Source organism: Neocloeon triangulifer, unplaced genomic scaffold (genome assembly GCF_031216515.1).
Source record: "Neocloeon triangulifer isolate White Clay Creek 2 clone unplaced genomic scaffold, ASM3121651v1 ptg000012l, whole genome shotgun sequence".
Classification (NCBI taxonomy): Eukaryota; Metazoa; Arthropoda; class Insecta; order Ephemeroptera; family Baetidae; genus Neocloeon; species Neocloeon triangulifer.
This window is the reverse complement of record NW_026775554.1, coordinates 2,601,024-2,614,332: the sequence shown is the minus strand read 5'-3', so window position 1 is coordinate 2,614,332 and position 13,309 is coordinate 2,601,024. Positions and strand designations below refer to the sequence as shown.

The following is a 13,309-nucleotide window of genomic DNA, read 5'->3' as shown; positions in this document are numbered from 1 at the left end:
AGGGGTCAGAGGCACCAACACAAAATAAGGCACCAACTGCAGAATTTGTCAGCTTTCAACTCGATCAACGACCTTCACAGTTTTGCATATTTGGCAAGTTTGTCAGGCAAATAAATGCAGCACGAGAGTGCGCGTGAGAAAAGAACGAAAATATAAGTCGTGGTCAATTCGGACATCCTGGGTTAAAATAATACAGCCTAATTTTTCTCATTTTTTCATTAGTTAACCACCTTTTTTAATAACTTTTACTGCGCTTTATCATTGCCTATTAAAATAAAGTGATCTAAAATAAAATAATAATAATAATTTGATGACATTTTTTAAATTTGTGAATCAGGTAATTAATTTATAAATCCAATAAAATTGTCGACTTTTTAAATTATGCCATTAATCACCTTCCCTCGAAGGGAATATTTGCTAGAAGGATGATGAGTTTTGAAGCCAGTTGGCATGCAGATTTATTGCGCCACTAGAGCCCTTTCAGCTGAGACTTCAGCTCAGACCAAACAAATACCTCTCCTGCGATTTTATAATTGAAATTTAAAAATCCATTTTATTGCGCTGGTTAGAGAAGGGTGCACTACTTGGACCTTGCGCCCCCAGCTTATGCATCATAAAAAAACTTTTTTACTTCCTGTAAATAATTCATTAAGAATAAAATTAAAAATTTAATAAATAAAATAATTTAAAATGCAAAATTAGATGTTTGGAAAAAACAGAGTAAATTAGTTTCTACTATCAGAAATTTTTCATATTTTTAATATTATTATTTCTATTGATTTATTACAATTCATTATTTTTTTTTTCTTTTCGGATGTCATAACAGATATTTATATGAGATTGTTTGATTATTTTGAAAATACATAATATTTGTTTGCTAATAAATACGAATAAACATTTTCAATTTAATTTAGCATGGCTGCATGAGCCACACATACTTTTTGCTTTTATAGAAAGTGATTTGATGGGGAATAAAAATCACTAATCAGGTCCGCGAGGGTATAAATTTTTTAGTTTGCTGCTGCTTTGGATTCAGCTTGTACAAATTTTTTCGTTTCGCCGCTCTAGGCGCTGAACTTGACACCTCTCCGTCTCCTCCGAGAAGGCCCCTCTTCTTTTTATCGTTTTTACATACACTTTTTTAGCCTATGCGTGGCTTTGAAAAAAATCGGTCGCATAATATAATTTTCAGTCGGAATTAAGTACGCCCAAATTAATTGAGAAAGTCCAACTCTTCAAATGATTGCATCAAAACGGAGCTGAAGTCATAAACTTGACTGTTCTGAAGAGTGAGTTGTAAAATTGTATAATTTTTAAATTTGATCGCTTTCGTTTCATATTTACAAATTTGTTAATAGATTAAAGCGCGTAAAATGCGTGGTTCAAGCAGAGGTGAAATTCTAATGGAATAGAGCGCTGATTTAAAACTGAAATTTGAATCCTTTATCACGAAAGACTTGCCATAAATGTTTTTGGTTGATTACAGGGAAACACGGCTGGGTCTCGACGGTGAATCTAGCGAATGATAAGCCTTGAAAAAGCGATAAAATAAATGACCGCGCTCTATGTTATTTCAGTGCAGATATAGGAACAGTAACATAAAAAGCCTACAAAAATGTCTCCCCTCCAAATCGAGTTGAAGTGTGGCGCAGGAGTTATAAAATGAAACACTCCAATCCAGTCTAAATGAGATTTAAAAAATATTTAAGCGGAAATTTTTATGAATTTAAATAGTTTCAGTTATTTTTGGATTGTCATATGAACGATAGGTTGAATCGACACATAAAAAAAAAATTACAATAAATCTATAGCTTTTTGTAATCGATCTTTTTGGCTCGCCGCTCTGCGATCGGGTGTTTTTTATTTCGGACGTTTTAGCAGACTTGCCTACTTCTGCTCTTTTTTCTTTAAGTATAATTTTGTTTTGTCATGACTTTGAGTACAACAAGCATTAATAAAATATTAACAAAGAGTAAAATACAGTATGAATTATTATAAGTGTTGGGCATGAGTATGAAAAGAAGACTAAATAATTTAATATTGGATACGGCGAATATGCAATGGGAAGTAAAATACTAAAAATTCATCTGTTTCATTGATTGTTTTGACCTAAATTGTAAAATATTTTGTGTCCTTCTGCAAATTAATTATTATATTCTTTATACTTTTATTCATTATCTATTAACAGGATTCGTCTTGGCGACTTAACCGTTTAATATAATTTAATCAATCTAATTTTCATGCTTTCAAATATAAACCTCACGTCTGCATGATTATATTTCTTTCAACCCTCTGTGAAGAGTGATCATATTATAGCAAAACTTGTGAAATGGCGTTGATGAGTGTTACGCTTCTCTTCTCACGCAACGCTTCTCTAGAAATGATTCTCGCCAAACGATTCCCGACTGTAGACTATTTAAAATAAATTAAATTTGCATTAAAAACAAAATTCTAAGCTTATTTTAACTACATAAAATAGATTAAGATGATCAATGATATGATAAATAATTTATTTCATATTTAATTTAATTCATAATTTTCACCAAGAATCCAACTTGCAATATTGACTTGACTCGACCAGCGCGTTTGAATAAAGTTTTTTGATCAAAACTAAGCCTCTGATTTTTTTGTCTCGTGCGTTTTCCTCAGTATAGGTTGTTTTTTGATTGCGTGGCAGTAGTTTTTTTTCTTTTCAAATCGTGTTTTCATAAGATATACTCAAAATTTAGCAATCATTTTCTGAATACAGAGCAATATAAATATCCCTGGAATCGATCTTTAAATAAAACACACACAAAGACATTTTACACAACCGAAATTATCAGATAATTCTATTCTCATTACAAATAAATAAGTTACATATAAAAACTAGTGGTCTGTGTACAGAGTGTATGATTTCTAATATAAATTAACCTGCTTAATCAATTAAAATTCACTGGTCATTTCCGGAATCATTTGCGCCCTCTTTCAGTCATACAATTGTGCAATTAATCAAAGAAATTACAGAGATACTGGTTTAGAGGTGACAGTTTTGATGATCTGTGGTATTTCGTTTGCTCTTATCCACTCGACGTATTTACTGACGGGCGTGTAAATGGTCCAGTCCGTAATCGCCGACTTCATTGTCACTCCGGCCAAAAATGGAATTCCTCTTGTGCCGCTGCAAACCAGTGGTACCCCGTCGAGGAAAGGGTGGATAGGCTGAAGAAAATTTTAATTAAAGTTTTCTTCTGAATTAAGTTTGTTAAATTTTACCTCATTTTCGGCACTTTTCGGAGGCGCAGAGCACAAGACGCTCGGGAAGTTGCTTCCGTCTTCATCAGCCTTAACCACACCGTCGCAAATATTTTTACTCACGATGGAAAGCTCCTTCAAGTCCACTTTGTGTGGTGAAACTACCTCTTCTGGGTCTTTATAAAACTGAGGAATCTGGCAAGTAAGGTGGCTGAAATTTCAAATTTTTTATAATTATTTTAAATTTTGGTTTCTGAAATTATTTTTACCTGAAATCAGCTTCGTTGTCTTGAGACAGACAGAGGGTGCAGTGGCCCATGTCCATATCTGTGATGTCAGAACAGGAAGTATTCAACTTCACCAGCCCTGCAGAAAAAAACCCAGACTTATTAAAATTAATTATTTAATTAACCACCATACCGATGTCATCAAGCGCCAGTCGAGGCGCAGCATGATACTTCTCATGCATGACTATTTCGTTTATGGTGATCTCAGTGTTGTTCTCACTGCTCGCTGGCAAAATGGCCCTGACTGTTCCCATGCCAGACGAAGACAACCTTTGATAAAAATAATAAATTTTTTATTTTGATTTCGGATTATTATCTCACTTTATCGCGCAGCTCGCGGAAGTTATAGCCAAGTCTTTAGTGATTCTGGCACCGGCACACAGAGTTGTCGTCGCGCCGTTCTTTTCAATCACAAAAGTCACCACCCAACAGGCGGGATTGTGGAGCTGTCGGACAGGCCCGAAGCACAAAGGCGGTTCCTCTTCCTTCACGTCCTCGACGGGAGTCATCTCAGTTGTGGTCGAAGTGAACAAACCCTGAAATTTTATTTTTTATTTCTTAAATTGCATATTTTTCTTGTAAAGTTACGCCAATCGGCAGGGTCATCAGCGTCTCGTAAGAAAAATTCGAAGGATTCTTATTTTCCTGCGACGAAATAAATCCTCCCACAAGATTGGAGGCAACCGTGGCGTTTTCTTTTTCTTTTTCAATTTGCTCGGGTTCAGTAGCAACCTGGTCGATTCTCTCCAATAATACATTATCCTCTCCAAGCTTGCTTTCTAAATTGTCCGCGACTTTTGAGTAGTTTTTAGCAGAAATCTACAAACAAATTAATTATTAAAATTATCAACTTTTATTTTTGACGCACCTGTGCAGCGCCAGCTTTTTGCGGGGTGTCCAGGCCAAGCAATTCTACCAAATCTGCAAACCCAAAGAGACCATCGTCCTCTTCCTCCTCCTCCTCCTCTTCACTTTCATCTTCCTCGCTGGCGGCTTCTTCGTCTTCCTCCTCATCTTCGTCTTCTTCCTCTCCGACGGGCTCCTCATCCTCCTCGACTGGCTTGGCCGTGGTTGACGACGGCAGCGCTTGCTTTTTGGTTGTCGCCTCCACAGCAAGGGTACTCAGGATGATCGGTTTTTCGGTCGTCACTGGTTTCAGAATTTCGATGGTCGGCTTGGGCTCGTGGGTCTCGATGCTTCCGACTGGAGCGGCTGGCTCATTGTTTTCCTCCTGCTCGTCCACTGTGTCCAGTTGCACCGAAGGACTAACCAAGTGATGGGACAAATCGTCCTGGGTAATGCTAACCCCATGCGAAACTTCAGAGCCAACAGCCTAAATACAAAAATAAATGTTTTTTAAATTTATGCATTTATAATTTTTTTTAATTTAAATATAAATACATAAAACAGTTTTAAAATATTTTATAATTTAATACTGTAAGTAAATATGCAACTAAATATTAAATTGGTTTTTTATTCACATGCACAATTTCGTCGAGGAGTTCGTTGCCTCCGCCAATTGTCACGGTGCTGCCTGGCTTTGTAGCCACAATCTCGGGTATGTTCATCACAGCGCCGGGCTTGATCCAGTTTGCAATACTTGGAGAGTTCAATACTGGGACGTTCTGCGAATAAATCGGGGCGCCAGACACGGTCAGGATACTGCCAGGGCGCGTATTCGCATCGCCGACGGTGCTCTTGACCGGCTCGAATTTTACTTTGCTTGCAGAATCATTTTTATTTCCGGGAGATGTGAGATCAACCCAGAAAATCGCGCCACCGGACGAGTTTGTTGCGGGAGCCTGAGGCTTTGTTGGCGCATCTGGACATAATAAAAAATATCTATAAAAATAGTTCAGTGCTTAAAATTAATTAAGTTAAACCATAATTCTGGATAAGAAAATTTTCATTGAAAATTTAATCACTCATTAAATTAAAATGAAAAATTGAAACTGGGCTCCTCTATGAAAAAGAAAAATATGACAAATATAAAAGGAAAATAACTCCAAAAACTGAGCTGCGATCTGCTGGTACTTTAAAAACCTAGGGTTTGTCATGTCGAACTCAAACTATGAGGAAGGGATTGATAAAAAATTAAAATTTGCAGAAATTCATTATTTTTTCACTTCACAACGAGGAGCCTGGTTTCAATTTTTCATTAAACCCATATTGAATGTTAGCTTTCAGCTTAATTAAAAAAAATAATAATTATAATAATTATTTAATTTTAATTGTTTTATAAAGTGATTAAATGTGTGGACATTTTACCTGGCATTGCTGGTCTCTTGGAGGGTTTGTGCTCGGGCGTTGTGCCTTTTGGTGGCGGTGGTTGTGTGACTTGTGATGTGCTGGGTGTCTCAGTGGTCGTGCTCGGCATTTTAACGTCGGCCCCATTATATTTGCAGCAGACGAAGTTGGCCGCGGGTGTGAATGCAGTCCTCAGACCGTTGCAGTGGCCGCCAGTGTCGTCAGGTGAGAAGTCGTGGTCCAGGGTGCAATCGGAGCCCAGCAAACAATAGCCGGTGCTGTCGCGACAAGTCGAAACTCCAAGGATCACAAATAATCCTAAAAGATAAAATCTCTTTTTTTTAATTACATTCGCAGTAAATTGAAACTTTCAATTTGGCTTATTGTAATGTTGCTAATTGGCTTGAATTTAACTAGCATACCTGAGTCGACTAGTGGCAATGCCCTGGTCTGGTGGATGACGTACGCCAGACCCACGGTAAGCACCAGCGACAATTTCGATCTGCTCGGGACCAGCATCTTTCTGGGACACAAAAATAAGCAAATCATCCATCATGCGCGCGAATTATATTTATAATCGATTTAACCCATTAACCAAAATAAAATTTCAATTATTTGTTTGGCGTCAGCAAAAGCCTTCGCTATTTTTTTTTCTTTCTCTCTCTCAAGTTTTATAATTTAATAACGCGTGCTAGCTGTTCGCATAATTACACGCGCCTATGCTGTATGCATCTCTCGCCATGTGGGTAACGGTGCATATTTGTATGAGAAAATAGCTTTTAGCTCAACCAAGCCTTTATGTGTTTGCGGCGCGGATTATCCTTCGCAGCGTTTTCACGCTTTTTTTGCAAGAGCATTATGATGGTGTAAAAAAATTTTGAACATGCTCACTTGTTTATTCAATAAGTGGCATTTGGGAGTAATGGACATGGCATGAGTCGAGAAGTTTCTTGAATTTCCTTGCATTAATTTTGGCACACAGCAGAGAGTACACTTAAGAAGAAAAACACACAATCGCATCACAAGGAAACAGAATTGTAAAATTGGAGGATAAGATTATTTTCAGGAAAAAAATTAACAGGAAATTCTATAAAATAAATAATTTCAATTATAAAAGAACGTATGAACATTATGTTGCTGTTGCCTATTTTCTTTTTTTAATTTATTTTAACCGCAAAATCTTAAAATAATCAATATTATTTTAGAGGATATAAGTAAATAAATTTCTCAAAATGCGAACTTCATATTTACAACAAGAGGTCACAAATAATATTAATCTATATCAAGCAAGAATAAATTATAATTTAAATGTCGAAGCAATGAAATCTTAATTCAATTGTCTTAATTAAATTTAGTTTGGTAAGTTCACTTGAGTATTATTATTATTAGATTTATATAAAAACAGGTATTTTTATAATAAAATTGAATAGGAATATCATAAAAAACCAAAATAAATAAGTCTCATTTTTGTTTAAATGAATCATGATTAATTATTAAAATAATAAATTTAGTCGGTTCAAGCGGAAAAGAAAATTTGTAAAGAACTTGAAGTTGAGAAGAAGTAAAGTAAAATACTCTGGAATTTACCTTGAACTTAAGAGTGAATATACTTTGCGCGAGATCGCTTGAATAACAACGCGCGCGGCTTCTCCTACCTGTAGATGTTGTCGGCTGGCTTTTTCAGAGGTTACTGACTGGATCGAGCAACACTTAACCCGTTACTGATGCCCGGCTCCTCCTACAGGTGCACTCTCCTCAAAGAAATCTTCTGGTGAGCAGCAGGTGCCTCAACGTTAAACATTATTGCCGCTTCTCTCTTTCCATCAAAATAAAACTCGATTTTCATAAGCAATTAACTGGTCCTCTGAAAGTTCAAAGCAATTTAGAGGTATTTGACCAGCATGGATTGAAGAATAATATAAAAAATAGTTGTGGAATAGTTTTTTTTTTTAATTATTACTCTTGCAATTTCAAAATCTAAAATTTCAATTAAAAAACCTGTTTTAAAAATTGGACAGTTGCGGAGTTTAGAGAATCTTTATGGAAATATTCATAGCTGCAGTTATTTCACGCTCGCTCATCTGTCGCAAGCCGCCGATATGTCATTAACCTCTGCGCTGCTTATGCTGACGAACACGGCAGGGCCAAGGTCAATGCTGTCAATATCTATCTTGAAACTTATCTTTCGGTTGTATTCCTTATTAGCGAATCTACTCGCACGACGTTTCCTTATCATCTCATCAACCAATAATTAATCTCTCCATTTGCCTGACAATGAGTAAAATTATAATAATAATGTAAGTATGAAGTCATTTTATTCCAACAACAGTAGCAGAAAAACCGCGGAAAGTAAACAATTGATCTTTCTGCATGATAATTACATAAATCAAGAGTGAATGGGACAAAGAAAGGAATAAAAGTTAATTGTGACAAAAAACAAAAAACCTTTTGAAATTAAAATAAATCATTATTCTCTTATTATTAATTAATTTTTATTTTATTTGATTTTTCTGCAGTTTTTACTTTGTTTTGCGGCGTGAAAATTTAAAGATCACCTGATTATAAAATTTGAGTCGCATTTATTTATCTTAAAATTTAGGCAATATTAAATTTACATTTCAACATTTAAAAGGAGTAAGCGGGTAAAATTGGAGGACATGTGCAGACAAGGTGTTTGTCGCCGTAAATATCATCAATCCTGCCAACGGTGGGCCAAATTTTGCTCTCGGGTCTGACAAAAGGCTGCAATTGACAGAAAAAAATTGTACACTGTGCATGATAAAAAAAGAATAAAATTACCGCAGGAAAAGCGGCCAGTTCGCGGGAGTAGGGTCTGTTCCATTCAGAGGTAATGACTTGCGCCTGTGTGTGAGGTGCCATTTTTAAGGGATTTGTTCTGACGTCCATTCGTCCTTCTTCTATGTCTCCGACCTCCTTCCTAATGCCTGATTTTCACAAGTAGATTTCAGAATTTAAATCTTTAATTTCAACTCACAAATAAGCGCTTCACAAAATCGGTCCAACTCCTGTTTGTCCTCGGACTCTGTGGGCTCGATCATGAGGGTTCCAGCAACAGGCCAAGACATTGTCGGAGCATGGAAACCTTAAATTTTTCTTAATTAAATAAATAAATAAACGTGATGAATCACTAGGCAAATTGATCTTCAGAGAAAAATATTAATGTACCGTAATCCATCAGTCTCTTTGCTATGTCAACAGGCTCAATGTTGGCTGTCTTTTTGAAATTTCTGACGTCAATGATAAACTCGTGGGCCACCAAATTGTTTTTGCCCTTGAAGAGCGTGTGATAGTGTCCTTCTAGACGTTTGCTCATGTAGTTCGCGTTCAAAATAGCAACTTGTGTCGCTTTCCTTAAGCCCTTGGGGCCCATCATCTGCAATCAGAATAATCATTTTTAAATGTAAAATTTTAATTTCTTTACAAAAATGAACCAATTAAAAATAAAATAAAATAATATAAGAGGTCTGAAAAATTATTACATAAAATTTAAAATGTTAATAATTACCTTTATGTACGCCCATGAGATGGGAAGAATTGCAGAGGAGCCGAATGGCGCGGCGCTGACGACTCCGAATGATTTCGCGTTTGCACCAAGTGAGGCCAGAGGGTCAATTACAGGGTGGCTGGGAAGGAAAGGTGCAAGGTGCTCCTTGCTAAAATTTATATTTCAATTATATATCAATAAGAATTATTTTTATAGGCCTCAAATTTAATAAACTTACACTCCAATCGGTCCCATACCAGGGCCTCCACCTCCATGAGGAATGCAGAAGGTTTTGTGCAGGTTCAAATGTGAAACGTCAGATCCGTAATCACCAGGCCGGCAGAGTCCCACTTGGGCGTTCATATTGGCGCCATCAAGATACACCTTTGTAGTTAAATTTTTTTATTATAACATATTGTAATAAAATTTTTATGACTTACTTGACCGCCACAATCATGAATAATTTTGCACACATCTGCGACCGTTTCCTCGAAAACTCCAAAAGTTGATGGATATGTGATCATCAAGCACGCCAAGTTTTCCTTGTGTTTTTCAGACTAAAAGACAAACGCAAAAGAAATATTAAAAAATAAGATATATTAATTTAAAAATTTACTTTTGCAAGTAAGTGGCGCATATCTATGCTTCCGTCTTTGGTCACGTTGATGGCCTCAACTTGCATGCCTGCCATCTGGGCTGACGCTGGGTTCGTCCCATGAGCAGAAACAGGAATCAGGCAAATTTGTCTGTGACCCTCGCCCTTTGCTTCCAGGTATGATTTGATCGCCCTCAGTCCTGCGTATTCACCCTGGGCCCCACTATTTTTTTTTTTTTTTTTTTTTGTAAATATTATTAAACATTTATTTATTAATTTATTTCTATAATTTAATTTACCTGTTAGGTTGGAAGGAGATTTTGTCGTAGCCAGTAATTTCACACAGATCCCTCTCCAGTTCTTCGAACAACTGTTTGTAGCCGAGCGCCTGCTCCAGAGGAACAAACGGGTGAATGTCTGTAAAGTGCTTCAGACTGCAAGGCATCATTTCTGTGGTACTATTCAACTTCATGGTGCAAGAGCCCTGTCAGATAGAAAAATTTCCAATTAATCTGCAAAGGAAGTTTTTTTTTAGTTTTACCAGAGGAATCATAGAGTGCACCAGGGAGATGTCTTTGTTCTCCAGCATTTTCATGTAGCGGACGATCCTGCTTTCCGAGTGGTACGAATTGAAAATAGGGTGGGTGAGATAGGGCGACGTTCTTTTGAATTGGGAACTCAACAGACTTGTTTCCTGGATTTCATGGGCACTTTCCTCAGCTAGCTAAATTTTAAATGTTTTATAAATAAAATAAAAATTTTAAATTTTAATTAACGAAAATCACCTCTGATGCTGTTCCCTGATAACCTAGAATGGATAGAAGGTCCTGAACGTCACCGACCTTCACTGTTTCGTCCAAAGAAATTCCAATCTGTTTAAAAAAAAGTAATTTTTTACATGTTTTTTTATAAATTTCTTAAATTTTACTGTTCCGTCCGTGTAGTAGCGCAGGTTGATTTGCTTTCTTTGCGCCCTTTCTTGGACTTCAGCGACGTCACAGTTTAGAGAAATCCGAATGGTATCAAAGAAATGAGGGTTCATAATAGTGTGCCCAACCGACCTTGCACCTATTTTAAATTAAAAAAATTATATCCTTAATAAATAAAAAAAATTTATTTTTACCTGCCGCCAGGAGCAAAGCAGAGTCGTGGACCCTGGTTGCGATATCCTTTAGTCCATGAGGGCCATGGTACACCGCGAACATTGCAGACATATTTGCAAGAAGGGCTTGCGCTGTGCAAATATTGCTTGTGGCTTTGTCGCGTCGAATGTGTTGCTCTCGGGTTTGAAGGGCCAAACGGTACGCGTCCAGGCCATTGATGTCTCTATATTAAATACAGTTATTAAAGAAAAAAAACGACATTTATTTTAATTATATCATTAAAAGTCCAGGTAATTTCCCAAAAATTATCAGCTCTGGTGCTTATCAAACTAATTGCTTCGAGTTCACAATACAATTATTCAACATAATATTTAAATGTGATTTAACGTCCATTTTTTCGATTTATTTAACATTTCATCTTTATCATGCAAGTCTTTGAACTCTTAGAAAAAGTATTTAAAAAAAAATCTCATAATTTTATTAAAAGTACCTCGTAACTCCAATCATTCGGCCTGGCATGAGGCGCACCAAAGATTGCCGACAAGCAAAGAAACCGGCGTGAGGGCCGCCGTAGCCTAGGGGGACGCCAAATCTCTGACTGGTGCCGACGGCAATGTCGGCGTCGAACTCACTAGGAGGTCGAAGGATTGTGAGAGCCAACAAGTCAGTGGCGCAAACGACCAGAGTCTACGGAGTAAAATTTAGAATAAAATATTTTAAAGCAAAATTATGGTATGAAAAAAAAATATGGGAAAAATTAATATTTTTTATTGTTTTTTAATTAAAAAATTGAAAATAATAATTACTCCGTTGGCGTGCGCCTTCTCTGTGAGCTCCGAAAAGTCCGTAATCGAGCCGTGCGTGTCTGGGTACTGCAACAAAACTCCCGCGTAGTCCCTGCTGGAAAAGTCTGCGGTAAGCACGTTGCCCTGAATCACCTGCAGCCCCAGCGAGGAGGCGCGCGTTTCGACCACACTCGCAGTTTGAGGGTGAAGTTTGTCCGAAATAAACAGCTTGCGTCTCTTATTCTGCCTGGTAAAAAAAAGTGATATTCAAAAAATTGTAAGAATAAATTTGCAAAACCTGTAGCAAAGACTGAGCGCCTCCGCGGCTGCTGTTCCCTCGTCGAGCAACGAGGCGTTTGCAACCTCCATTCCAGTGAGGTCAGCCACCATCGTTTGGTAGTTGAGGAGGCCCTCCAAGCGACCCTGAGCCACCTCTGGTTGATACGGGGTGTACTGAGTCGTCCTTTGGAATTTTTGATTTTTTTTTTCAAATGTAACTAAAATTAAATTATTTTACCATCCAGGATTTTCAAAAATGTTCCTCATGATTGTGTGCGGCGTGCAGCAGTTGTGGTAACCCATTCCAATGTACGAGCGCCACACTTTGTTCTTTTCGGCGATTTTCTTAATCCTGATCATTAAGTCATGCTCGGCTGCAAAAAACAAATAATCTCTGAGCAGAGGCCAAGCGGGTCACCCCCCATGAATGGTGGTCAGAGGTCAAGCAAACATATGTATGTAGTTCATAGCAGACAATTAAATCCAGTTGTGAAACATTGAGAAAAATAAAAATAATAAATATCACATCAATAGAAAAACTTACACGTCGGTTCTTCGATATTCAAATCACGGTTGAGTTTGATAGTTTCAGGTACAGCTTTGATTGTCATCTCTTCAAGAGTCTGAAAGTTTTAATTAATTTAAAAAAAATAAATGTTTTAATTGGTACTAACCCTATATCCGATGAAATCGAGCATTTCGGTTTGCTCGTTTTCTCGAGGTCCAATGTGTCTGGCCGGGAAATCTGCATTATTTTGAAAAAGCTTTTGCACGGACGCTGCATTGCTGGCGCTGTTTCTCCAAATGCATTTCGAAGACCTCAAAAACTTTGGCACAATCAAGGAACTGACCCTATGCATTGCGAGGCTCTCGACGGTCTGGCGCTTGCACTGACCGAGTGAGTTGGCTAACTTGAACTTTGCCCCATATGCCGATTCACAGCAATCAAGACTAGTGAAATCTGTTCACTGCCGCTGCTAGTCAACACACATCAGTGACACAATTCCTATAGAGTTTATCGCCTTCTTATAATCTTATCAGATTAATGACAGATCCATTGGAAATTATTGACAACAAAAAATATAATTATTACTGGAAGCTTAAAATTTAAACTTTATTGAAAACTATACATATTTGTCCAGGAGAATAATACTCGACTAATTTTAAAATGTATAAAACTAATGATCAGAGAGATTCAAAGCTTAAAATTAAAATACAAGATTCCTGCCGTAATATCAATTTTGGTATTTTTGTTTATATTTTAAAAGCAGCTT

General features: G+C 37.0%; 2 protein-coding genes across 3 annotated transcripts; both read right to left on the bottom strand.

Moving 5' to 3' along the window:
* Window positions 1-2,798: 2,798 nt before the first annotated feature.
* LOC132196800 (uncharacterized) lies at window positions 2,799-7,496 on the bottom strand. 2 transcript variants are annotated; one of them, XM_059619691.1, is made up of 11 exons: window positions 7,356-7,496; window positions 6,191-6,291; window positions 5,790-6,086; window positions 5,003-5,343; window positions 4,390-4,854; window positions 4,110-4,340; window positions 3,843-4,057; window positions 3,655-3,791; window positions 3,504-3,600; window positions 3,256-3,445; window positions 2,799-3,201 (listed from the first exon to the last, which is right to left on the bottom strand). In XM_059619691.1, the coding sequence occupies exons 2-11, from the start codon at window positions 6,285-6,287 to the stop codon at window positions 3,001-3,003; spliced, it is 2,271 nt and encodes a 756-aa protein (XP_059475674.1). In that variant the 5' UTR covers window positions 6,288-6,291; window positions 7,356-7,496; the 3' UTR covers window positions 2,799-3,000. The 2 variants fall into 2 exon arrangements, with proteins under 2 accessions (XP_059475674.1, XP_059475675.1); XM_059619692.1 differs by having other exon boundaries at window positions 7,424-7,465.
* Window positions 7,497-8,178: 682 nt separating this feature from the next.
* On the bottom strand, window positions 8,179-13,014 carry LOC132196573 (glycine dehydrogenase (decarboxylating), mitochondrial). The gene is made up of 19 exons (XM_059619325.1): window positions 12,710-13,014; window positions 12,580-12,658; window positions 12,274-12,409; window positions 12,055-12,219; window positions 11,778-12,003; window positions 11,462-11,658; window positions 10,992-11,194; window positions 10,797-10,936; window positions 10,654-10,740; window positions 10,410-10,592; window positions 10,168-10,352; window positions 9,890-10,091; window positions 9,714-9,830; window positions 9,512-9,657; window positions 9,295-9,442; window positions 8,955-9,162; window positions 8,764-8,871; window positions 8,568-8,713; window positions 8,179-8,510 (listed from the first exon to the last, which is right to left on the bottom strand). The coding sequence occupies exons 1-19, from the start codon at window positions 12,893-12,895 to the stop codon at window positions 8,394-8,396; spliced, it is 2,979 nt and encodes a 992-aa protein (XP_059475308.1). The 5' UTR covers window positions 12,896-13,014; the 3' UTR covers window positions 8,179-8,393.
* Window positions 13,015-13,309: the final 295 nt, after the last annotated feature.